Source organism: Trichechus manatus, unplaced genomic scaffold, assembly GCF_000243295.1.
Source record: "Trichechus manatus latirostris isolate Lorelei unplaced genomic scaffold, TriManLat1.0 scaffold00028, whole genome shotgun sequence".
NCBI lineage: Eukaryota > Metazoa > Chordata > Mammalia > Sirenia > Trichechidae > Trichechus > Trichechus manatus.
This window is the reverse complement of record NW_004443964.1, coordinates 22,398,772-22,423,866: the sequence shown is the minus strand read 5'-3', so window position 1 is coordinate 22,423,866 and position 25,095 is coordinate 22,398,772. Positions and strand designations below refer to the sequence as shown.

Below are 25,095 nucleotides of genomic sequence, written 5' to 3'. Positions count from 1 at the left end.
ATCACATGGCTAAGCACCCGAGTCAGCTACCGTTCTCCTGCCTTTTGAGTCTTCAAAACTACACAGCTCTTGCTGTCACTGCAACTAGCTCTCTAGCAGCAAAGCAAGAAGGGAAACTGAGGTAGGACTTAGGGTCATTAACCACGGCAGGCTTTAGTGAAGAAAGCTGACCCTCCTAGCTCAGTGGGTCCCTGCCCATCTCTATGCATGACTTTCCTGGACTCTGTCTTTTGATCTGTGTCTCTTTGACTTGCATGTGAATTCCCTGAGGGCACAAGAGTCTTCCTCATTTCTTTATCCCCAATATCCCAACATCCACTGTGCCAGATACATAGTCACTCATTCATTCAATAGCTCTTATTGAGCACTGTGCTAGGTACTGGGGATACAAAGCTGAACAAGCTAGATAAGGTCCCTACCCTCATGGAGTTTATATTCTAGTGAGATAACACACAATAAAGATGCAAACCATGATAATTACAAATTATGACAAGTGCTGTTTAGGATATATGTTGTGATGTGGGCGGTGTTACTTGAGAGTAAGGTGCAGGGAAGGTCTGACATCTGAGCTGAGACATGAAGGATTAAAAGAGTCAGACAAGAACATCTTTGTTTAATAAACACGTGTTGCAAGGGTTGTTGTTATCAGCCGAATAGATGAATAGATACATGGTAGATGGATAGACTAACAGTCAGATAAACCGACTGGGTAGGTTTTGCTGTAAATGAGAGTCTCGCTACAGTACTATACCTAGTCCCCCAGCTTAACAGAAGAGAGGAGGGTAGGCCAAAAAAAAAAAAAAACTCTTTGAAATTGAGTGGATTCCGACTCTTAGTGACTGTATACGACAGAGTACAACTGTCCCGTAGGGTTTCCAAGGCTGAAATCTTTCTCCCGCAGGGCGGCTGGTGGGTTCAAACCATCGACCTTTTGGTTAGCAGCTGAGCACTTAACCACTACATCACCAGGCTTCTTGGAGGGTGGGCAGGGATGGATAGAATGGACCCAAGATTCCCCAACCTTGCTCTCACCTGAACGCGTGTTGAACTAGTCGAGCGGGCCCGAAGGGCCACAGGGGGGCGACCGAGAGCCCATTCATTTCCCCTTTAAGGCCAGGGCGGAAGGCTGGAGGGTGAAGGACTTTGTGTCGGCAGGTTAGAAATAGGTCGGCCCTTTAAGAGGGCGGAGACACTTGGAGTGGCGGCGGCTTCGAATGCGGCCCCCAGGTTCCCGGAGACTGTTCCTCGACCCCCGTCCAGGTCGCAGCGACGCCGCCCTCCGGCTCCTCCTAGGGGGCACCGTCGCCCGAACTCCGACCCTCCCGCCCGGGCCAAGTCCGAGGTCCCGGCCTGCCCCCCAGTCGGGGCCCGCCAGGCCAACCCACGGGCCGCAGCCCCCCCGCCGTCGCCATGGTAATGCCGCACCCACGGCGGAGTATCCCCGGCTTCTAGTCCGGGAGCCCCCGGACCCGCCCTCGGGGTTCCAGGCCCTCACCTGCGGCCGGGCGAGCTGCGAAGCCGGGGCCGGGGTGTGGGCAAGAGTTCGACTGGGGTCGGGAGATCTGGGCGCTGGTCGGGGCTTGGCGTGGACGCGCCAGGAGATTCTAGGAAGGCACTTCCCCTTTCTCTGGGCCTCAGTTTCCCTCCAGTTGGCTTCTTTTGTTGGAGAACTCCTGTTCATCCTTCCCTGCCCACTCAAACATCACTGCCGCCTGAGCCTGCCCGCACTCAGTTAACCCCCCTCCACCGTGACCCTTAGACAGTTAGAGGCGGGTATCTCTACTGTAGCTCTTGTTGCTCTGGCACATGGGGTTAGGCACAGCCCATGGCTCTGGGTTCATCTCTCATCTGGAGTTGGCCATAGCAACCCTGCCGCCTAGAAAGAAGGAACCATGGATTGGGGCACCCCATCCTCCTGGGACCGTAGAGTTGGTTTTTGAGCATAGATTAGGTAGAAGGAAACCACTGGCTTGGCTTTCAGAAACAAGTCCACTGTGCTGGGCATGTTTGGATTTATGGTGATTTCTCTTAGGTTTGATGAGGGTTCCTCAGGGATTTTGCAAAATCCTTAAGCCCATGTACACAGTGCTGAGTCTAAAGAACAGACCCATGCTCTCCTTAGCAGTCTTCCCTTTGCTCCCTACCCCCTTCCAGGATTAATGCAGGTGGATCTGAGTGGATTATTTTACAAGAGAGGATCCTAAATCGTCTAAATCTTTAAATAAATCCTATCTTCTCTCTCCTCATCCCTTATTTCTCCCCCAGCACTAGCAGAAAACAGTACACCTGATGGCCTTCTTGCTAGAATTGGGAAGAAGCGTAGAGAAGACAAAGTGTACTTGCAAATGGCATTTCTTCTCCAACCTCAATTGCTTTGTTTACCTTTCAGGCATGCAGGTTGCAGAAGCTGTTTGCTGTGGAAGAGGAGTTTGAAGATGAGGTAAGAAGTGTTGGTGATCAGAGGTGGCAGAGGAGGTCTTAAGATGTAAACACCCAGGCCTGGAACATTTGGGAGCAGCCAAATATATTTTAGTTGACATATATATCATTTTTGTTCATGAGAGGCTGAGAAATGCAAACAATCCACTTAACTGTCTCAGAAACAAACAAACAAAACCCCAGAGAGATAAGTTGCCTAATTGTCATACCTTTAAATTCTAAGGACCCCTGCTTGGAAGCTGTGTCATGTAGATGATTTAATTCACCTTCATGATGACAAACTTGAGGTGGGAAAAATGTTTATGGCGAGCTAGGGGAGTGTGGAATACAGCAAAGGGCCTGGGGTCACCAACTGGCTATGTGAGTCAGGGCAAATTACTTAATTCTATGGCCTTCCATTTTCTCTTCAGCAATATGAGGGGAGGTCCTCTACCTCAAATGCCATTCCCTTCCTTCCTCCCTTCCTTCCCTCTCCTCAATAGATGATATGTTAAGACTGGATCTCGAGCCAGCACATTAGAATCACCCGTGTCTAGGCCCCACACACCAATTAAATCAGAATCTCTGGGGATGGACCCAGGCAGGGGTATTTCTAATGTGCAGCCAGAGACCACTGAACCAGTGATCTCCACAGCTCCCTTCCTGTTCAGATCCAACGGATATAGTTTCATCCATGAGGGCTGAAATTGCTGCTTCAAATCCTTTTTAGAAAGAAGCAGGATTTAAGTGAGTAAAACCCAAAGAGGTAAATTAACCTGTTTAGAATACGGCACGAAGAGCCAGGATGAAGACTCAGCCTGCTGAACCTAGGCTAATATAATGCAAACCACTAAGACACATTTACTACAATAGAATTGTTCTGTTTTACCAGGGACAAACAGTTCAAAACCTACTTTTTATCTCTCAGTACTTTGCCTGAAAACTAGAACTCATTTCAATGTTGAATTTGTGTGCCAGGTATGGTGGTGGATGCTGCAGCAGGGGCCCTCCTGACAGCCCAGGCCCCACCCTCCCCTTCCTTGGAGGCATTTGGAAGCTGAGGTTTGAAGGGAACAAGGGACCTTCTTCAGACCTCTTAAAAACCAGTCTCTGGCTTGTCTCATTCACTGAGGACCTAAGGCAGAGGAACAAGGGCACTAGTCCTGGTTCTGTGGAGTTAACTAAACCTCTCCGAGTCTCAGTTCCTGCAGCCATAAAACGGGAATAATAGTAGTACCTGTTCATAGGGCCACTGTGAGAATTGATAGAGAGAATTCTGGTGAAGTGCTTACATGGAACCTGGCACCCAATGGGGTTTCAACCATTAGCTGTTTTTGTTATTACTTGGGGACTTGATTTGTGTTTTTACAACAGGAGATGTGTGCTTTTCTTTGTCTTTCAACTTTGGAGATTTGTGATTACAGACTGAAAAAGTGACTGTTTCAGTGACCCTCTGGGTCTTACCAGATGATGGCAGAACTGCTAGGCCAATAATGGAATTAGGGTGAAGGGTTCTGACAGGTCAAGTTTCCAGTTCATGAAAATGGCAGACTAGACCCTTTCCCCCTTACCCAGGCAGAATGACATCATGTCTGAGAGTGAGCTCTTTGGGAGGAAGGGGCTCCATCAACCCCCAGTATCATCAGGATTTTATTGCTGCTGTAATTCTAATCATCATTATTGTTATTGCTCAATCCCAAGGTGATCCTGCTGGAGTTTGTGACTCTCTTGATAATACACAAAGCAGGAAAAAACCTTTTTCTAGCCCAGACAAATGAATGCAGTGGCAGGGAGTGGGGGTGGAGGGGACCCTCCTGTCAGTTAAATCAGCGGTTCTGACTCAAAAACACCCTCAGAACAGGTCTGTTGCTCTTGAAGGTGTCAATCTCACCTTGCTTCCCAACTGGAATCCACATTTAATTTAACTTGCCTGAAAATCTATATTTAACTTCCGCCTATTTTGCTGGATCCAAGCTCTCTGGCTTACTGAAGGCAGTATGTGCGCGTGCGCGCGCGTGTGTGTGTGCGTGTGTGTGTATTGGCAGTGGGGAGTGGGCTGAGGACAGGCATCATGACCAGCTGGTTAGATCCCTGTTGCACAGGCTGGACCCCAGCAAGGTAGTCTCCTTGAGATGGGTGTGTGACCTTGGATTGGTTTGACTCGGTGGTGCCCTCATGTGTTTGCTTCTCCTGCTTCCATAACTGCCCCAGAGACTGAAGAAAGAGAAGCTACCTGAAGACTTCGTCTTAGAATGTTTCTGATAGAAGCCGGGCAGTAGGCTCATGGGCAAGGTCAAAGGTGACAAGAAACACTGTTGCCTTTCTGGCTTGTGTGTCTGCATGCACACATACACACCGCCTGCCTGAAACAGCAAAAACAGTGTTTCTTGATCTCCAGATGCCAAGACCCACTGTCTCTGCTCCCCTGTAGGATTTCTTATCTGCTGTGGAGGATGCAGAGAACCAGCTTGCTGGCTCACTGCTTGTGAATGCTGGGTGCCTGAGACCTGTCTCTTCCAGGCCACAGGCCACGGTGCAGGCACAGTCCTCTGGGTGGCTGCCGTCACACCACCCTGCTCCTTCTGAGACTTCTGGTCTGCCAGCCCTGGGACTCCGCCTCCCTACCTCCAGCGTGTCCAGGGCCATCAGGGGCCCCCCTTCCACAGGGACAGCCCGCCTAAGACCTGTCTCAACTCCCAGCAGCTGCACTGGCAATCAGAGAAGCATGACACTGACAGAAGTATCCAGAGAGCTAGCAAGACCCCAGTCCTCAGCCCCCCGGCCCCTGCCCACCTTGGAGACTCAACAGCAGGTGCTTGGTGGCCTTGAGGGGTCTGAGCAAGATGAATTTGATGCAGTCCTGGCAAGCATGGAGCTGGAGGGGTCTGGCATGGAGCGGAAACTTGGAGTTAGCAGTGAGGCCACAGGAGTCCTGCTCACCTGTCAGGGAGAGGACCCAGTATTGGCCAAAAAGGCCCGGGTAGCTGAGCTGAGTGGATGTTGCCCAAAAGGGTCTACTCTAGCCACCCACAACAGGCATGATGGCCCCATTTCAGTCCAGTGCCAGCTTCTGGATCCTGTTGTCCACGGCAGGCCTCCACAGTGCCACCTGAGACCTGGTACCTCGGGTAACCTTTCTATCCCAACTGCATCAACAGTTCCCACTCAACAAAGCCACTGGAGAGTCTGTGCCAAAGGCTCCCCTCTTCAAGCACACCAGCCTCTCCAAACTGCTGGAAGTTCTGTTCAGTGCAGCCCTCAAAACCATTTGTTTCGTCAGCCACTCCAGTCTCCAGGTGCCTGTTTAAGTGGCAAACCTCGATTTTTTGGACCAAAAACTCCCAACTCAGGCTGTTCTACTCCCTCAAGGGCTCGCTATGGATTCTGTCCACGGGGGCTCTCAGGGCCCCAATCTCCAGCGGCTTCTGTCGAGTCTCCTGCCGGCACCCCAAAGAGCCCACATTCCTCCCTGGTTCCCCAAGCAGCTCTGCAGACGCCGATAGTCACCAACCACCTGGTGCAGCTGGTCACTGCTGCCAACCGGACACCCCAGCTGCCCATGCACACCACCACCCAAGCCAAAGCCCGCCGCTTCCCTGGGCCAGCAGGGCTGCTGCCACACCAGGTGAGTGATGTCATCATCTCTCTGGCAGTGGCCAGAGCTCTCCAGGGCGTTGGTGGGCCAGGGAGTATGCAGAGTGCCAGCACTGTCCAATCCTAGTGTGTCTTCACTCCTGGAGTGAGAGAAGGGAGCAGAGAGGGAGGGTTTTCCAAGCTGTAGAAGAAGTCAAAAGAGGTAGGAAGGAAGAATGAGATGCTTGTAAAACCACACGTGAGAGAGGTGCTTAGGATTCTGAGAATTTACAACTTTCATATGTTTATTGAGCACCAACTGTGTGCTAGGCACAGAGGCAGGAGGCTTCACTCACATTTGCTAAGGGCTTGTATGAACTAGGTAGTTTGCTTGGAACTAAGAATACAGAGGTTAAAACAGAAATAGGCCGGTCTTTAGGAGCTTACAGTGTAGTGCAAGATGCGGGCACAAACAAGGATGATACCCAGAATGCAGAGTGTGAGTGGAGGACATTACCTTCATGCTGGGAGGCACTGGCCCTGCCTTGGGCTTGCCGAGGGGGATTTAGGTGGGTGAGTAGGAGGTTAACAGGTGTGGAGGGGGCACTGTGCTCTGGGGGACATTCCAGCAGTGGGAAGACAGGGAAGAACATGCACAAAGACACAGGAATCAGAGCGGGGCGCTCTTTGAGATTCACAGGACAGCTTGTGGGGCTGATGTATAGGGGTCAAGATGGGGAAGCTGGGGCTGAGAAGGAGACAGGGCCCTGCTGAGAGTTTGGATTTAAGCAGTGGGGGAAGGACAGTCTTGGGATACCAAACCAAACCTGTTGCTATCAAGTCAATTCCAACTTATAGTGACCCTGTAGGACAGAGTAGAACTGCCCCATAGGGCTTCCAAGACTGTACACCTTTATGGAAGCAGACTGCCACATCTTTCTCCCTTGGAGTGGCTGCTGGGTTCAAACTGCTGACCTTTTGGTTAGCAGCTGAGTTCTTAACCACTGCACCACCAGGGCTCCTTAGTCTTGGGATAGAATGCCAGATAATTGGGCTCTGAGATTCTTGTCTGATTGTGATAGGTGCACCCCTTTCCTCCTCATTTTAAGGGTGTTTGAAACCATTTCTGCCTGTTGTTTGCTCTTCTCTAGCGTTTTAAAGAGAATCCAAGGAGACCATCTATGTTCCTCTTGGGCTGATCTCCCTGTAGGGAAGAGCTAGGCCTCCAGAAGGGACTTGGGGAAAGCCTCCCTTTGGCTCAACATAAGCCCTGTTTGGGTCATCGCCCCCTTCAGGCAGCCCTGGATTTTGCTTCCGGGCCAGCTCCAGCTTCCTCACATTTCCAAAACGATCCCCAAAGCATCTTTTTTGAGCTGCTGACGAGGCTTCTGAGACTTTGTTAGAAGAGATGTAATATGTGTTAATTGTCCCTGATAGTTTCCTGAACTCATTATATAACCCGGACTAGAAGCTATACTTGTAAATAACAGCTGCTGAGTTTGCTCTCACCTTCTCCTTGCTCCCCTCTTAGCATAGTGGGAAAAATCTGGAGGAGATTATGGTTTCCACGCCCCAGACTCCAACTCATGGTGCTCTGGCTAAATTCCGGACGGAGGTAACTTATTCCATATGAGTGTTAACTTCCTGGGGATCATTTGAGAGTGAGGGGCAGCCATGCATGTTTCAGGAGTTGAGAAGCAGAGTTAATGCCTGTTCTCTGCCGTCACATACCAGAGGGCATTTGGAGAAGGCGGTTGGGGGAGGTGGCAGTTTTACTGGCATAAAGTGAGGCCTGTTCTGTTGCCAGCCAGGCAGTCACCAACGCCATGGGTCCAGCCTTCTTTTGCTACCCACGAAGTAAAGGCCCAGCTAGTTCCATCTTCCCATGGGGGAGGAAAGTGTCTTAAATATTACGAGATTGTATCTCAGGAACCCTGCTCAGGTTTCTGGGAGCGGAGCAGGGAAGGATCTGCCTTCATTTTGCCTACACTGTTTTATTTTGGTGGGTGGGACCCAGCCTCCCTCCTCCTTGGGATTCTGGCTGACCTGCTCTGTCCTCACTCTCAGTTTTGATTTTTCTGTTTGCTGTAGCTCTGCAGATCTGCCAAAGCAGTAGATATCCACCTGGATTCAAAGCATTTAGTAATGTAAGAAGGTTAATGATTAAAGCTAGAGACATCCCAAATACGTATGTGACTGGTTTTAAAGTGGCTAAGACACTCTGTAAACTTGTCAGCGTATGTGGGGGCTGCCTGCCGCTAAGACTTTTTGAGTCTTTTATAAGACACAAGCCTGGATAGCCTTAGGCTTCAGTGTAATTAAAGTCAGGACCTGGTTTTTTTCTTTCTTTCTTTTTTTTTTTTTAAGAGCAACCTTTCCAATAGCTGCTTAGTAACAGAAGTGGCATGCAACAAGATTTCACATACCACTTTCTGGGCTTGGAGACAACTGAGAGGAGGGACTATGGCTGCCATGCCCCACAGAGCTTTTCTCAGGGCACTCTCCTGTCCTCCCTCACCCCACCGTCCTGTCTCAGTCAAGGGGCTGTAGCAGGGTGGATCCCTTAACACAGGCTCCCCCTCTGCTCTGTGGTGCCAGATTGTTGCTAGTTCCCAGGCATCAGTAGAGGAGGATTTTGGGCGAGGCCCTTGGCTGACCATGAAATCTTCTCTGGGCCTGGATGAGAGAGACCCCACCTGCTTCCTCTGTACCTACAGCATCGTCATGGTGTTGCGAAAGGTAAGGTCCTGGGCACCGAGACCCGAACCAAGACCTTTCTCCAACTGTCTGGCCCACCTCCAGAAAGGAGCTATCTCTTTCCTCCCTGTTACCCCAGGCCTGTCTCTTTGGTTGTATCCTTACTCCCCTACCTTTCATTACCATCCACAGCATTGGGGACAGGCAGGAGAGGGTGAGCATGGGCACATCTCTGCACCTCTGGGCCCCTGAGTGGGTGGGGTAAGAACCCTGCTGCCCTTTCAGCTCCCAGTGGTCAAGGGGTGGATGCAGACACCTGTCAGGACATGTGCTAACACAGCCCTGCCGGCGGCAGTGGGGTGCTGTATAAATCAGCTTCAAACCGGTTCATTCCGGTTCGAACCCCTGCTGAGAATTTGCATTTCCACCCTCAGGTATACTGAATCAGAATCTACATTTAACAAGATCCCAGGGGAAGTTCTATACATAAGATTCTATACATGCAAATTCTCAGCAGGGGTTCGAACTGGAATGAATCAGTTTGAAGCCCTGGTATAAATACATATACACAAGGAAGGAGAAGGGAGAGAGGCAAAGGGCCTGCCAGCCTCTTCAGGTCTGCTAGAGGGGGTGGGATGATCCCTGTAAACTGCCCCTGGGTAGGGCTGCCCTTTGTCCTCCACAGAGGAAGATCATCCCCACACCTGTGCCCTCCTACCCCTCATCCGCTCATTTGTCTGGTCCACTTGGAAACCTGGGAAATTACAAGTCGTCCATGGCTGGCTCAGCAGATGCCTTTCCTCGTAAACAGGCTGCTCTGAAGCAGCTGCCCAGGAACAAGGTCCCCAACATGGCGGTGATGATCAAGTCCCTGACCCGGAGCACAGTGGACGCCAGCGTGGTTTTCAAGGACCCCACGGGTGAGGAGTTAGGTCCTGGGAGTGTCTGATGAGTGCCCTCTGTTGAGATCAGGAGGTGAGGAGGAGTCACCCTCTCCATTTGCAGCTGGGAAAATGGAGGCAGTGAGCAGCCTACTTTCCCAGTCAGGCCCCAGACCAGCCCCTGTGCTGCCTGGACTCTAAGGCTGACGGGCCTGTATGGTGTTTGCAGGGGAGATGCAGGGGACAGTGCACAGGGTGCTGCTGGAGATGCGCCAGAATGAGCTGAAGCCGGGCTCAGTGCTGCTGCTGAAGCAGGTAGGGCAGCTCCCAGTGGGGACCTGCGCCGCCCCCACCCAGGGAGAGCCCCTGAGGTGTCTGTCTCCACATCTGTCGGCTGCCTTCCCTCCCAAGACCAGGCAGTGAGTGGCTGGGCTGCTGCTAGGCCCTGGCTGGCTGGAGCTGAGTGAAGGCTTGTGGCTCCTGTGCACAGGACACCAAAGGAGAGGCAGGTGGGGACCAGGTGGCCTAGTGCTCCACCAGGGCACTGACCCTCCCCTTCCTCTGCTCCAGATTGGAGTGTTTTCTCCTTCGCTCCGGAATCACTACCTCAACGTGACGCCCAACAACCTGGTCCGTATTTATAGCCCAGATTCTGGGGTTGGGAACTTCCTGAAGCCATCTCAGCCCTTCCCCAAGGTAAGAGGGGCAGGATGAGATGGGGACTGATGGAGCCCCCTTCTTTCCCTCCCCTACCCCGGGGAACAGAGGTGTGAGGGAGGCAGTTACCTGGAGGTGAAGAAACAGCTTTGGGCACAGGGCCATTTTTTCCTGTCCCTGGTCCATCCGCCCACCAGACAGCACAGTAACAGTCCCTAAAGGAGTAGCTGGCTTCTTGGTGATCCCTATGTCCGATGGCAGGCTTGAGCATCTGAGAGGCTAGGAGTCACTTGAAAACTAATTAAGTCGAAGGTCCACCAGGGGGTGGTGGCAGGAAATGACTGAAGGTTGGATCTGCTACAGGGGCCAGTGGGAGAGACCAGTGAGCTCCACATGGCTTGTCAGGTGAACCAGCACTTGCTCTGCATCTTCTCTCCTGGCCTCTGCCTGTGCTAGGTGACAGGGACCCCACACAGAGCTCTGGTGGGGACACCCCCTTTAGGAACTGAGGTAAGCATTTGGGATCTGTTCGAGGTGAATGGGCTTCCAGCTAGGGTGAGAGTGCAGAGCATGGGCTTGATTCAGCACATGGCCATCACTTCTGTGGCCACCCTGCCCTTTCTGGGGTCCTGGGCTGTTGTCATGGCCTGGCCTGGGGCTGAGGTCCAGGGTCTTATCCCAGCTCCGCTGGTAATGTGCAGCGTGACCTTGGGCAAGGCTGGTCCCCTCCCCTGCTATTGCTTCATCTATAAAACCAGTAGGTTATTCTTGGTAACCTCTGTGCCCTTTAGCTCTTTCTGCATTTCTCTCATCTTTCCCCCTCTTCCTCCATATTCTTTCAAAAGTATATGATCTCCCAATTTCTAAAAAATAATTTCTATTTTTCTAAATTCCAAGTCATCCGTACTCATTGAACAAAACTGAAATGGTGCAGAATGAAGTAAAAAGTGGTACTCAGCCTTCCCCACTCCCATCCTTTAGAGCTAACTAACCATGGTTAATAATGTAGTGATTTTGATTACTGGCCCATAATATTACCTATTTTGGGGATTATTGGCAGATAATTTTTAATCCCAGGCTAACTCAACACATTTCTGAATGGCCTCTTCTTTCTGCTCTAGTCCTCAAACCACCAGATACCAACAGAATTAAGAAAGAAAATCAGCCAAAAATGTTGGTTTTGAATTACCTGCTGTTTTGGGTGTTCAGCGTTTCGGCTCCCTCCCCTCAGCAGGGGCCTGACAACTGACTGGCCCTGGCCATGCTCCTTCACTTGTCTCTTTCCTGAGCCCCCCACCTATTTCTCTGAGGTGGTCTGGGTGGAGACAGCTCCATTGAGAGGGATTCCAGGGGCACAGTCATTGTAACCAGATCCTCTGCCCCAGGATCTAGGAAGCTTCCATGGCAGCCTCCAGCGTGATGTGGATCCGAAGTCCAAGGAAGACCTCAGAACAGCACAGGATCCAGAGGCAGGGGCGTCCCCCGAGGAAGAGCACTTGGAAACAGGTAAGGCAGTCAAGTCATCCAGGAGCAAGAGAGATTTTCCTTCTATTTTCTTCTTCTTCTTTTTTTTTAATAATATTGTGTTTTGGGGGAAAGTTTACACTGCAAGTTAGGTTCCCACTTGACAGTTTCCACACAAATTGATGAATGACTTTAGTTACATTTTTCACAATGAGTCAGCATTGTCTTTAGTTGTGTTTTGATTGTTCCATTTTTAGTATCTAGTTTCCCTGCCCCCTTATCTTCTCATCTTTGTTTTGGATTAAATGTTGACCTTTTGGACTCATATAGACGGTTTTTTAGTGGAACACCAATCTAATGAATAATATCTTTTATTTTGTGTGTCACTCTTCTTTTCTGCTAAAAGGTGATCTCGGGATAGCCTGGTTCAAGGTTTGAAGAGTGTCTCAGGGCAATAGTCTCAGGGAGTCCTCAGGTGGTCCAGTTAGTTTGGCCTTTTTTAAGAATTTGAGTTTTGTTCTACATTTTTCTCCCATTCTATCCAGGATCATCTCTTCTGACCCTGGTCAAATCAGCCAGTGGTGGTAGCCGGGCACCATCTAGTTCTTCTGGTCTCAGGGTAGTCCTTCTATTTCTTCTTGAATAGCTCAGCCTCCATTTTCCAGGCTGTCATCTTATTCCTCTTTCTGTGAGTTTTTAGATCTGACAGAAATCAGATGTGGTATCTTGTTTGGCAAGGCTTCAGGTCACGAACTAGTTAATGACGTGATAAAACTCCTTGCCCCGATGAGTCGATTCCAACTCATAACAACCCTATGATATGACGGGGGCCACATAAAGCAATATGAGTGTGATCTACAGGCCTCCCCGATTTCCAGACCCTATGCTATTAGCTACCAGATGGCCAGGCACTATCCTTATGCCCTACTTGGAGTCTTCTGTGGGCTGATGACCAGACCACAGAGGCAGATTTCCCTATCCTGATTAAGTTCAGGGGCCCTTTAGGGAGGAGACCAGACCAGGATACAGACTTCTTGGGGATAGGCCAGCTGATTCCTCAGGAGGCAGCATCACCCAGATGATGCTAACATAGTCCATGGTCTGATCTTTAGCTTTTCAATTCCAGAAATTCAACCCTGTGTGGCCTCAAAGTTCATGGGATTGTAGATGGGTGTCTCACACTAACCAAATTCACAGGAGACTAATGGATTAACCACAAAGCCCATTTATTCATATCCTGTGAAAAAGCATCTGTCCTTTATGCTGGAAGTTCGCGTTGTCTGGGATCTTGCACTCTCATTATAAGTAAGCTTGATGACAAGCCAGATCATCTTCAGAAGGTTGCTGGTGGTCATGGAGTAACCTTCTGGTGGAGTTAGCTATAGAATATCGTGGCTGCTGTCACATCCATTGTAGGGGCAGATCTGCCAAACAAGCAAACTGCTGGTGGTGACTTCCTCCTGTGGTTTCCTGATGCCATCCATTAAATGGATGTTTTACAGTTGGAAACAGTGGCTCTGGGAGTCAGATGGAGCCTGAGTGTGCTTACCTGGGCAAATGGTTTTATCTCTTTTTAAGTCCTGTTCTTTCAGGTAAAGTGGGGGTTATAACAGAAGCTGCCATGAGATGCCCTGTGCCCTATTGTTAAGAGACTTAACAGTAAATGATGAGCGTAATGTGCTTTGCCCTGTGCCTGGCACAGAGCAACCACCCAGTAAGTGTTAGCTATTACTGTTAACAATAATAACATCAATAGGAATTACTGAGACCAGCTCTGTTTCCAAATTCTCGGACGTAAGCGCCCTGGCTGAGAACTGCAGTCAGGAGCAGTTACTCTCATTCCTTACGCCTACACTGGCACTTTGTGGGAGGGGGTGATGTCTCCCACTCTTCAGATGAGGACCAGATGAATGAACTTCGTAATTCTGAACACATCTAATAGCTTTTCCCAGCCTTGTTTCTCCCTCTGTCAAATGAGAGGGCTGCGTTAGGGGACATTGAAGCATTCCTGCTCGGGCACTGTACCTGTGGGTGGAAATAGAGGAACCATTGAGTCCCAGAGGGGTGCTCTTTCTGAGCAGAATGGCCTGGGGATTATGCCTTTTGTTGTGTGTGGGTATGTGGGAACCAGAGGGAAGATGGAAGGCAGACCAGCCTCAGGCCCATTGGCACAGGCCCCACTGCCCAGGGGGAGCCACCTCGCCAGCTATACAGACAGGCCAGGCCTCCTGGGGAAGCAGGAGCTTTGGACCCAAATCATGTGAAGCCCTATTGTTGGCACTAACCACCACCCACCCCTGCTCTGCAGATGACCTGGATGGGCTCCTGAGTGAGCTCCCTGAGGACTTCTTCTCTGGGACCAGTAGTTGGGACTACCCCAAGGCAGGGCACCCGCCGTGAGCAGGCAGCCTCTCGGCACCCAGGCAAGGCTCTGGATGTGTCTGACCATGCCCAAGGGAGAGAAGACAACCAGCAGAATTGGAGAGTACATAAAGCATGGGGCCCCTGTGGATGCTACACCCTGGATGCTTTCCCTGAGCACGTCTTCATCCCTGGGATTCTGCACTGCCGTCACTTCGGGTCTTCTGTTGGCATTCCAGAACCAGGCCTAAGGTTGGCTCTCCAGCCTTCCAGCCCTCTGGTGCATCAGTCCTTCTTCTGCCAACAGGGAAGATGTGTCACCTCCAGTGTCACTCTCCCCACCTCATCTTGACTTTAGAGGGGATTGGATCTCACGTCCTCATCCCTTTACTCCCTAGTCCCTGGACAGCTGAGGAGCTGAGAGGAGCCACACCACAGAAGTGGCGACCTGCCCCTCTGACCTGGGAAGGACACACTCAGACTTGCCTCTGCTTTGTCTCTTGAGGCCTGTAGCTGCCTACATAAAGGTGCAGGGCCAGGGGTGTGGGCTGTTGTACCGTGTTCTGAAATAAAGCAGCCCTTCCTCAACTGCCTCCCCTTCCTTTCTGCCCCGGCTGCTGCTGGTTGTCCTGTCTGCCCTGCCGGCGGTACTTGGCCAGATCGGGGCTCCGGCAGATGCCCAGACCAGGGCAGAGCCAAGCAACTCTTTTTTTCTTTTCTTTGTTTTTTAATAAACTTTTTATTTTAGACAGTTTTAGATTTGCAGAAAATCGAGAAGATAGTACAGAGTTCCCACATACCCCATACCCAACTTTCCCTGTTATTAACATCTTACACTTGTATGGTACCTTTGCCACAATTAACGGACTGGTGTTGATACATAATTATTAACTCAAGTCCATACTTCATTTATATTTCCTCAGTTCCCTGATGTCCTTTTTCTGTCCCAGGACCCCAGCCAGGATAGCACACACATTTAGTCGTCATGTCTCTTTAGGCTCTTCTTGGCTGTGGCAGTCTCTTGAGACTTTGTTTTAGATGACTTTGACAGTTTTGAGGACTGGGCAGGCATATTGTAGGGACACCCTCTATTGGAGTTTGTCTGATGTTTCTTAATAATTAGAGTCGGGTGTGGGTTTTGGGGGAAAAGACCATAAAGTGCCATTCTCATGCCATCATCTCAAAGTATATACATACTGTCAACATCACTTTTGATGTTGACCTTGATCCCTGGCTGAGGTAGTGTTTGCCAGGTTTCTCCACTGGAAAGTTACCTGCTCCCCTTTCCATATTGTACTCTTTGGGAAGAAGCGCTATGAGCAGCCCACACTTGAGTTGGGGGTTAATGCTCCACCTCCTTAAGGGTAGAATATCTACATAAACAATCTGGAATTCTGCTTGGGAGATTCGTCTATTCTCCCTCATTTAGTTGTTTAATCATTTATTTATATCAGTGTAGACTTGTGGATATTTATGTTATTCTTTGGGTTATTTTGATGCCAAGCAACTTCTTTATTGCTGTAACTTCTCTGTACCACCTTTCAAACCCAAGTTGGACAAGGGACATGGATAGGGTGTAGTAGGTCTAATTATACCAAGTTGCCAACCTTGTTTTCCTATCTGGAATGAAGGGCAGAAGGGAAAAACTCCCAACTCATGGGTGGTGGGGAGGGGGTGGTCTAAAGATCCCAGTTTGATTGCCAGCCTCCCTTGCCTCTCAGCTTTAGAGTTCACTAAGCAACTAAGAGCTGGGGGCCTCCTGTAGGCTTGGCACTGCTCTGGAGGAAGGCATTAATCTCTACATTTTCCCAAAGAGAAGCTGATGCCATGGATTCCAGTCTTAAGGCTGAAGTGAGCAAGTGCTTTAAGAACTCCATGCTCAGCTGGTTGCTGATTGTAGTGGGGCCCTTTTCTAGGAGGCTTTTGTGCTCCTAGGCCAGGATCAAGAAGGGGCTAACTCAACCAGCAGCCTTGTCCCTTCCCACTGCCATTTGGTCTTCTTGCCTAAGTAGACCATGCACTTTTCTCCCACTCTTCTTCCACCCCTGCTAACTCCCCAGCTCTGCCTATGTGGCTTAGATCTGGGCCACAGCCATCTACTCCGTGTGGTCTTCCTGCACCTAAACCACCCGGTGCCTCTGGCCTGCAGTGCTCTTCCCCACTCTGGACTCCCTGAGCCCTGGTATCTGCTGCTCATGGTCCTGACGGATCCCCAACTGCTTCACGTCCTGCATTCTCGTGCTATGCTTCTTGGCCCCACAGGCTCTGAGCTCCCAGAAGACAGGCTGGACACCTAATTGCCAGGCACTGTTCCTCCATCAGAACTTCTGGGCTCCCTATGGGCCCATGGGTGGATTGAAATAAAGGCCTTTTTTTGCCTTCAGGATGCTAACATTAAGGATGAGGAGACAGACAGAACACACTAGCTCTGGGGACTAAGCTATAGTCAGCACCTTCAGGCCTGTGTGGCAGGGAGGCAGGATAGATGCTGGGGAGGTCAGCATAGCCGTGGGCCCACAAGCCATGACTATTGTGTGCCTCAGGGAGAAAGAGGATACCCACCCTGCCTTGCGAGTCTCCCAACCCTGGGAACTCAGCTGTGGGTTCTCGGTCAGGCCGTTGGCACGGCAATTAAAACACCGAATAGGTTCCAACAGGGTTAATCACAGCTGCATTTATAGAGGTGCCTTTCTCTGAGAATCTCTTAGTTATCTAGTGCTGCTATAACAAATACCACAAGTGGGTGGCTTTAACAAACAAATTTATTTTCTCACAGTTTAGGAGGCTAGAAGTCTGAATTCAGGGTGCTAGCTCTAGGGAAAGGCTTTCTCTGTTGGCTGCGGAGGAAGGTCCTTGTCTCTTCTGAGCTTCTGCTCCTGGGCGGTCTTCATGTGGCTTGGCATCTCTCTTCCCCCATCTCTGTTCTGCTAGCTTGTTTAATCTCTTTTATATCACAAAAGAGATTGACTCAAGACACACCCTACACAAACACTGTTCATTAGCATAACAAAGACAACCCATTCCCAAATCAGATTATAACCACAGGCACAGAGGTTAGGATTTACAACACATATTTTAGGGGGACACAGTTCAATCCATAACAGTCCCAAGCCCTTGCTGGGCGTGATCTAATCCCACCTCTGGGATCCCCCACCCGGGAATACCATCAGGAAGCTGGGGCCAGGCAGAGAGTAGAAGATCAGCTGGGTAAGGGCAGAAAAAGCCCAGGCTGCTGGGCAGATGGGTGTTTGTTCTGGAAGAGAATAGGGCCCTTCATTCAATGCACTACACGTAAGAGGCTGGCCTGCTATGAGCCAAGTGCTCCTAAATACCACATCCCAACCTACTATGTGCCAGGACCAGAAACACAACTGAATAAATTCAGGTCCTGCTCTGGAGCCCACTGGGATAAGTGTTCTACCAAGTGCACGGGAAGTCCTTCAGGAGCACACACTGGGAAGTGGCCAGAACCATGCGGGCGGGTGGGGCTGGGGGCTGGGGTTGCCGTAGGGATGTCTCCACAGAGCAGGCTACCTCTGAAATGGACTTTGAGGAATAAGTCAGAAGGGAATTCCAAGCCGAGGGAAGGGCCCTGAGAGGGAATGGTGAGGAGCTGTAATGAGAATGTTTTGTAAAGTGAAGCCAAGCAGAGGAATTGGGGCTTAGCTGGAGAGGGTAGGAGTCGGAAGTCAGTGGACATTTTCTAGCAAGAGAATGATCTGTTTTAGACAGATCATTCTGGCCAGTGCAGCAGAGAGGGGTGCAGCCCAAAGAAGGAACACCAGGTAGGAGGCTGGCTTGATCCAGGTTAGAAATTTCAAGGGTCTGAACTTCCTATGGTAGCTGAAAATGTTAGAGCAGGAGCTAGAACTTGTATGAGGGGACCCAGGACCCAGGGAGAAGAGGAAGTCAAAAAGAGCTGAGCTGGGGGCTGCTGCAGGGCCAGGGAGAGGAGGAAGTGAATTGCTGTAGGAGGCAGACCAGCTAAGACCTGTAGCTGGATGGGCTTGGGCTTGACAGACAGACCCTGAGTGGCAGTGACAGAGAGGTCAGCTGCTCGCACATTGACTGAGGTCCTGGGTTAGGAGAACCTCTGAGGGCAAAGGGCTGACCCTCCCTCCCTTTCTGCAGCTTGGCAGCCACACAAACTGTTCCCAGGCCCAGCCAGGTGCTGTTTCATGGACGCATTCCTCCCCCTAGAGGCTCCTGGAAGCAAAGCTGCTTTCTCCTAAGGGTGAATGGGTTTGTGGCTTCACAGCCCCTTTGGTCAGAGACCCCAGAGTCGTGAAGTCAACCCTTGGCCCTCCTCAGGCAGGGATGTGGGTAATTAAAAAAAAAAAATGTTTTTCAAGAATCAGAGAGTGTAGTTTCTAGAGACCATGCTGTCCACGTGGGGATGAGGGAGCGGGGCTTTCACAAAGGTCTTTGCTACATGGCCACAGCAGCTGGAGGGAAGAGCGCCACCTATGGGGTCAGGCTGACTGGGGTCCTAGTTTTGGCTCCACCCCTCACAAGCTGTGTGATCTTGAGTGAGTCATTTGACCATGTTAAGCCTTGAGTTCCTCTTCTGTAAAAGAGGGATAAGACCACCCATCTCAAAGGTGTTGAACTGTGAGACAGCCTTACCATGTAATTTACTGTCCAAGCCAAATTATTGATTTCCTGGGCAAGCTGGGAAGTATGTTCACCCCAGTGAACATGAATGTGAATGTGATTTGAATATTGTAAAGCTCTTGTACATATTACTACGGATGCCTGGAGAAGTTGTTCTCTACCTCCCTTACTTCCTGGGCTGAGGTCTGCCCTCTCCCCTTGGAGTGAGCCAACACCAGAGCGGTGGGAGGACCCTGCCTCTTCTTCCTTGGCCTGCCTATCTCCCTGAATGACTGTTTCACTCACCTTGCCAACCAAGACATACTCCTCCAACAGAAGTAGAAGGATGGGGACTCTGGGGTCCAGGGGTGGCCTCAGCTGAGGGCCCGGTGCCAAATCAGAGGGTATTAGCAGAGACAGAGGCTGGCCCTAGCCCTGGGCTGGGGGTTGGCCCAGCACCTCTGCACCAGGATCATGACTCTGGGCAAACTGTTTACCGGAGCAGCAGAGGGGCCTATTTATAGCCTCAGCTGCTCCTCTCTCTGGCTCATGCGTGAGGGGGCAGGGTGGCTCCTCAGAACAAGGGTGGTAGCTGGGCCTAGGGAACCTGGCTCTGCCCAGGTGTCCCTGCCCAGATACCTGTGCCCCTCCCCATGGCGAGGGAGACCTTCCCCTTCACCTCCTCCACGCTGCGCTCTCTCCGCCTACAGCAAGAGTGGCTGGAGTGGGAGGACAGGCGGCGGGCTGTCGCCCACCAGTGCCGGAGCCGCAGGTGCCCCCCCAGCCCCCGAGCCCGACTCACTAGGCCTCGCCGTTCCTGCCGTGACCCAGCTGTCCACAATGCCCTGTTCTCCGGTGACCTACAGCAGGTCCAAGCCCTGTTCCAAGATGAAGAGGCTGCCAACATGATTGTGGAGACCATGAGCAACCAGCTGGCCTGGTCAGCCGAACAGGGTAGGGAGCACCAGGTGGGGGCAGAAGAGGAGGGAGAGAGAGCAATGGAGGGGGAAAGTCTAGGCGCCATCCCCCTTCCAAGCCATAGACCGGACTGTCCCTCTCCACCACCCATTCTACTCCTTCCTAAACAGAGATGAGTCAGTTAGTGGTTTCTATGTCTTTTCAGAATTAGGAGTTTTTTTCTGTCTATAAAAATAATAATCACACCTATTAAGAGTAACACAGTTATATTCTAACACAAATTTTTCCTGCATATATACAGATATCCACATATGAATATTTTTCTTTTATAGAATGAGACACTCCACCTTCTGTTACATAACCTGCATTTTTCATGTAACATCTTTCCATCTCAGTAAATATAGCCCACATAATATTTTACATAGGTGCATAAATTCTACTGTATGCATGTGCCATGATTTATTTCACTAACCCCCAAGTAGACTGGGTTCTTTTTTTTTTTACTATTTTAAATAACAATATGATAAACATCTTTGTGCACTTGCCAGATGATTTCCTTAGGAAACCAGAGGTTTCTATATATAAACCAAATACCTCAACTGAGGCAGCCCTGCTCTTTAGATCAATAGGAGATTGCCTGAACCACAGCCATGGATTTGGGGGTTCAAAATCCTTGGAAGAACTTATGGTCTCACAATCACCAACCAGTTAAACCAGTTGTCATGGAGTCGATTTCGACTCATGGCAACTCCATGTAGCCAGAGCAGAACTGTACTCTATAGGGCTTTCAGTGACTGATTTTTCAGAAGTAGATCACTAAGCCTTTCTTCCGAGGTGCCTCTGAGTGGACTCGAACCTCCAACCTTTCAGTTAGCAACTGAGAGCGTTAACCATTCACACCACCCAGGGACTCTCACAGTCACTACAGGCTCTAAATTCTTGCTTGGCTGCCAACAGTTCAGTTTGGGTGTGACCCCACCCCTGGCATCCTGATCTTGTCCTGCAGTATGTCAGTCATCCCCCAAATGAAACTCAACCTCTTATTCCTTAATTTCAAACCTAAACACAAAGCAAAACAAAACAAGGCTTTACCCAAAATTTAGGAAGACCGGATTTACTTTGCTGCAATGCAAACAATTTACAATTCACTATCATGGCAATGGGTTTGGTTTTCATTAGGCATCTATGTCCTTTAAACAAGTCCTGACTATTTCCACGGTTTGGGGTATAACACCAGTCACATGGATCCGCCTCTCTCCCTGCTCTTTCTCCCCTCTCCTCCTACTCTCTCCCCACTTCCCACCCCTCACCATTACCCCAAGGAGTATGCTTAAACTCCAATCTCCAAACGTCTCCAGTTCTGCTCCTTGGCCACTCACAAGCTGGGCTCCAGGCCCTCCTCTGTATAATAACTTCCCTCCACACCCAAAGCCTGAGGGCCCAGGTGAACAAAAAGAGCCATCAACTCTATTAGCAGCTCAAAGACCCTGTTTCCTTAAAGGATCTACCCCTCTTCGTTGGCTCTCTGTGGTTTTAAAGAGCAATTAATTTTTTTTTTCCTATGACACACACACTATGGTTAGATTGCCAAAGCGTTCTAAAAGGCTATTCCAGTTTACCCTCCCATTGCACGGCTTTTCGGACCCCTTTTCTGTGGTACGGCCTGGCACAGTGTTTGCGCTCAGCAAACTGCAGAGGAAAGGCTAGCCACTGGCCACAGACCAGCATCCCCACTCCCTGCCCTGCCCACCGGTCTGCCACACTCCCCATCCCAACACTGCCTGCTCTCTCCAGGGTTCTGGGTGATGACCCCCAAGACCAAGCAGACGTCACCTCTCACCATTGCTGCAGCCCGAGGCTACACCGACTGCGCCCGCCACCTGATCCGGCAGGGGGCTGAGCTGGATGCCCGCACTGGGGGCTGGGCTGCCCTGCACGAGGCCTGCGCCCGGTCCCAGTCTGACTGTGTGCAGCTGCTGCTGACCTTTGGCGCCAAGGCCAATGTGCTGTCCGAGGAGGGCACTGCCCCCCTGCACCTCTGTACAGCCCCCAATTCTTTGCAGTAGGTGCCCAGGGGATGAGATGGTTGGGGAGGTGTGTGGGGGGGTGGGGGTGGGGTGCGTGTGTGTGTGTGTGTCCCACTCACACGGCCAGGAGAAGGGGAGAACTTAACATCTATATGCAGCTCTGTAGTCCCGAAGCACCTCACATACATGTATTCCCGCAATAACCGGGGAGACAGGCCTCATGCTATGGATGAGAAAACTGAGACTCAGAAAAGTTGAGGGACTTGTCCAAGGTCACATATGCTAGGCCCTGGAGGCAGAGGCCCAGCTGCTTTTTGGAAAAACCCTGTTCCAACTGCACCGTCCTATTTCCTGTGAATCTTCTGTAGCCAAATTCCTAGCTGTTTTGAGGTGAGCACCAAAAAAGACCTATCCTGGTGTTTCCCAGCCTCAGTATGAGGCCCCATATCTCCTTCTCCCACTTTCTGAAGTTAACTCCCTGCTTGATGGTATCTGCGCTCTCACAAATTAGGTCTACAGACCTGGCGGTGGTAAGGACTCGATTCCTGGGAGACACTCCACAGCCCACCCGCTGGGGATCTGTCCACAGCTACAGCTAGGTCAGTGATGGACCTAGAAGTGATCCAGATTTGCCAGCCCTTTCTTGGGCTCTTATGTGCATGTGATGTACCTTTCCACAGACTCTATATCCTTTTAAGGAAGGTGAGAACAGCCACTTTCTAGAACCCTACTGAATGAGTTTTAAAGTGTTACTTAAATTTAGCATTCAGAAACCAAAATTAGCCCATGATTAGAATTTACTGAGAAAATAAATTCAGTCATTTATGGAAGACTGGCTGCTGCCAACTGTTGGCCACTGAACAAAGCATCTACTGGACCTGCACCTACTGAACCTGTGCAGTGCAGGAGCGCTGGGATTCTGGCCATTTGGGGGAAGGACACCTGCTTATCAGGGCTTCCTCAGGGTTGAGGGAGTTGCTCCTGAGTTTCCAAGTGGCTGCCTTTCTGGCTTTTTAATTATAAATTACTGTTAGTTTAATTTTCTCATTATTAATTTAGTTTGTTGCATCTGTGGTTTACCCCGCAGTGCATAATGATGCATATTTGCAGCAACGGTGTTTAGACCTATAATTTTTCCAGGAACTAGAAGACTGTGAACCATGTGCTCCCCAAACCTGTGTTTTGTTTGTTTAGTTTTGTTTGGGGGAAAGTGGAGTAGGTGGGTCCCCAAGGGCCTCCCCTTGCCTGAGTGGGTGTGGCTGGTCTAGAAGAATGGTCTTCTAGTTTTGGGGGCAGGAAGAAAAATGTCTCTTTTTATTTATTATTCTTTGTAGCTCATACTCTTTAATTTTCCATGCTTCATAAAGTACATATTAATATGTTTTCAAAGTTCTGCACCGTCAAAATGTTAGGAGACCACTGACAAATGACTCAGAACCAGGCCTTGGGGTTCCCCCTCTGGAGTTGCTAGGTTAGACTCTGGGAGGGACTGTGCGGGTCAGTGAGTTCTAATTCTGACACAGCCACTACCTTGTTGTGTGTCTTGGCTGCACGGAGACCTTTGTGGTCTGAAGTTTTTCATCTGAAAAACCCAAGGTGCTCCTGGTGACTTCGACGGTCCTTCTAACTCTGCTGTCCGTCGTGGGCCTCTGTGGTTCTGATGACAGACACCAGGCTGGCCCTCGATGCGAGGGGGTGGGAAGAAAAGGGGTGGGGCTGACTGCAGGCTTCCTGTAGAAGGAGGCTGAGGGGTTCCCAGGTCAGGCCTTGGACCCTCAAGATTTGCCCTGGGGCCTTGCGCCTGCCCCTAGGTGTGCCAAACTGCTGCTGGAGGCGGGAGCAACAGTGAACCTGGCAGCGCAAGAGAGCGAGGTTACACCCCTGCACGTGGCAGCTGCGCGCGGCCTAGAGGAGCACGTGACCCTCTACCTGAATCATGGTGCTGACGTGGGCCTGCGCACTAGCCAAGGCGAAACCGCCCTAAATGCGGCATGTGCGGCAGCCGAGGACCCAGGCTGCGACCGGCAGCAAGCAGCCGTGGCGCTTCGGCTGCTGGAGGCCGGTGCTGATGCTCGGGTGTCTGGCCGCAAGCGCCACACGCCACTGCACAACGCCTGTGCTAATGGTTGCGGGGGCCTGGCCGAGCTGCTGCTGCGCCATGGGGCCCACGTTGAGGTCCCCAATGGAGCGGGCCACACACCCATGGACTGCGCTCTACAGGCCGTCCAGGACGCCCCCAACTGGGAGCCTGAGGTCCTCTTTGCAGTGCTCTTGGACTACGGAGCCCAGACTGTGAGCCCTGAGGTGGGTGGAAAGCTTGTCTTGGGAATAGAGAGGTCCAAGACACTTGGACTGAAAGCCCACCCTCAGCTGCCAGAGGTCTGTCTCCATCTTGGGAGGAGGTCCAGAGTGCTATGTGTATTGTGGGGGAAGGGAGGTCCCCCGGAGGAAAGAACCTCCAAGGAAACTGTCTGGGGCCAAGAGGCTGGAGCATACTTGAAGGCTGGAGTAGAGTGAAGCTTGGAAAAGGATGAGGAGAGACTCAGACCTTAGCCCCCAAATTAGGGTGTGAGGTGGGGGGGAGGGGGGTAGGCTAGATTTGGGTCTGCCCTTGGTTGGGGCAGGCATGGTGCCTTGAGACCCTCTCTTGATTCCTAGATGCTGAAACTGTGTGCCTCCTTCCCTCGGGCCCTGGAAGTCCTGCTTAATGCCTACCCTTGTGTTCCATCCTGTGATACCTGGGTTGAGGCAGTGCTTCCAGAACTGTGGCAGGTATGACCACCCCAGGTACAGAGCTCTTTCCTGGGCCCTACAGGGGATCTGGAGAAGAGAGATGAGCCACAGGCCTATCCCTCCAGGACGGGCTTCCTGGGGGGAGCAAGAGGTCCGTGGGGCTGCAGGAAGATGGGCGGAGTGAATCCCCTGGGTTCCAGAGTCTCCAGCCCCCTAACAGCTCAGTCTGACCTCTGATTCCACAACCCTCTCCAGCCTCTCTCATCTGCATCAAGCACAGACGTTGACCAGTCCAGTCACCTGTGACACCGGGCATTGTGTCAGCCTTTCTGGGGTGAGGGTGGGTGCAGACATAGCTAAGACCCTGCCCTGCAGTGTGGTCCCAGCCCCCATCACCCCTGTAGAACCTCTCTGGCTCATAATCTGAGTCTTGAGATGCACCAGTTACCCAGGTGGATGCATGTTGCAAAAATCTCAGGCCCCACCCCCCCGCTACTGGCTCACGCCAGGTGGGAGGGCAAAGAGTTAAAAGTGCTGGGCCATCTAACCCTGTTTCACTCCTGACCTAGGAGCACGAAGCCTTCTACTGCTCGGCCCTGTGCATGGTGAACCAGCCAAGGCGGCTGCAGCACCTGGCCCGGCTGGCTGTGCGTGCTCAGTTGGGTGGCCGTTGCCGCCAGGCTGCCACCCAGCTCCCACTGCCCCCACGCCTCAGGGACTACCTGCTGCTGCGTGTGGAGGGATGCATCCAGTGAGCCTCACGGCCAGGTTGT

At 51.1% G+C, this 25,095-nt stretch overlaps 2 protein-coding genes across 2 annotated transcripts; both read left to right on the top strand.

The window, feature by feature from the left end:
- Positions 1-1,214: 1,214 nt before the first annotated feature.
- Positions 1,215-14,162, top strand: HROB (homologous recombination factor with OB-fold). The gene is made up of 10 exons (XM_004374451.2): positions 1,215-1,529; positions 2,390-2,440; positions 4,850-6,043; positions 7,523-7,606; positions 8,590-8,730; positions 9,500-9,608; positions 9,799-9,884; positions 10,140-10,265; positions 11,612-11,732; positions 13,999-14,162. The coding sequence occupies exons 1-10, from the start codon at positions 1,215-1,217 to the stop codon at positions 14,088-14,090; spliced, it is 2,319 nt and encodes a 772-aa protein (XP_004374508.1). The 3' UTR covers positions 14,091-14,162.
- A 5,058-nt stretch (positions 14,163-19,220) lies between these two features.
- Positions 19,221-25,095, top strand: ASB16 (ankyrin repeat and SOCS box containing 16). Its single transcript, XM_004374309.1, has 5 exons — positions 19,221-19,598; positions 21,357-21,624; positions 23,401-23,893; positions 24,248-24,361; positions 24,892-25,095. Exons 1-5 carry the CDS (start codon positions 19,298-19,300, stop codon positions 25,075-25,077), a joined length of 1,362 nt encoding a protein of 453 aa, XP_004374366.1. The 5' UTR covers positions 19,221-19,297; the 3' UTR covers positions 25,078-25,095.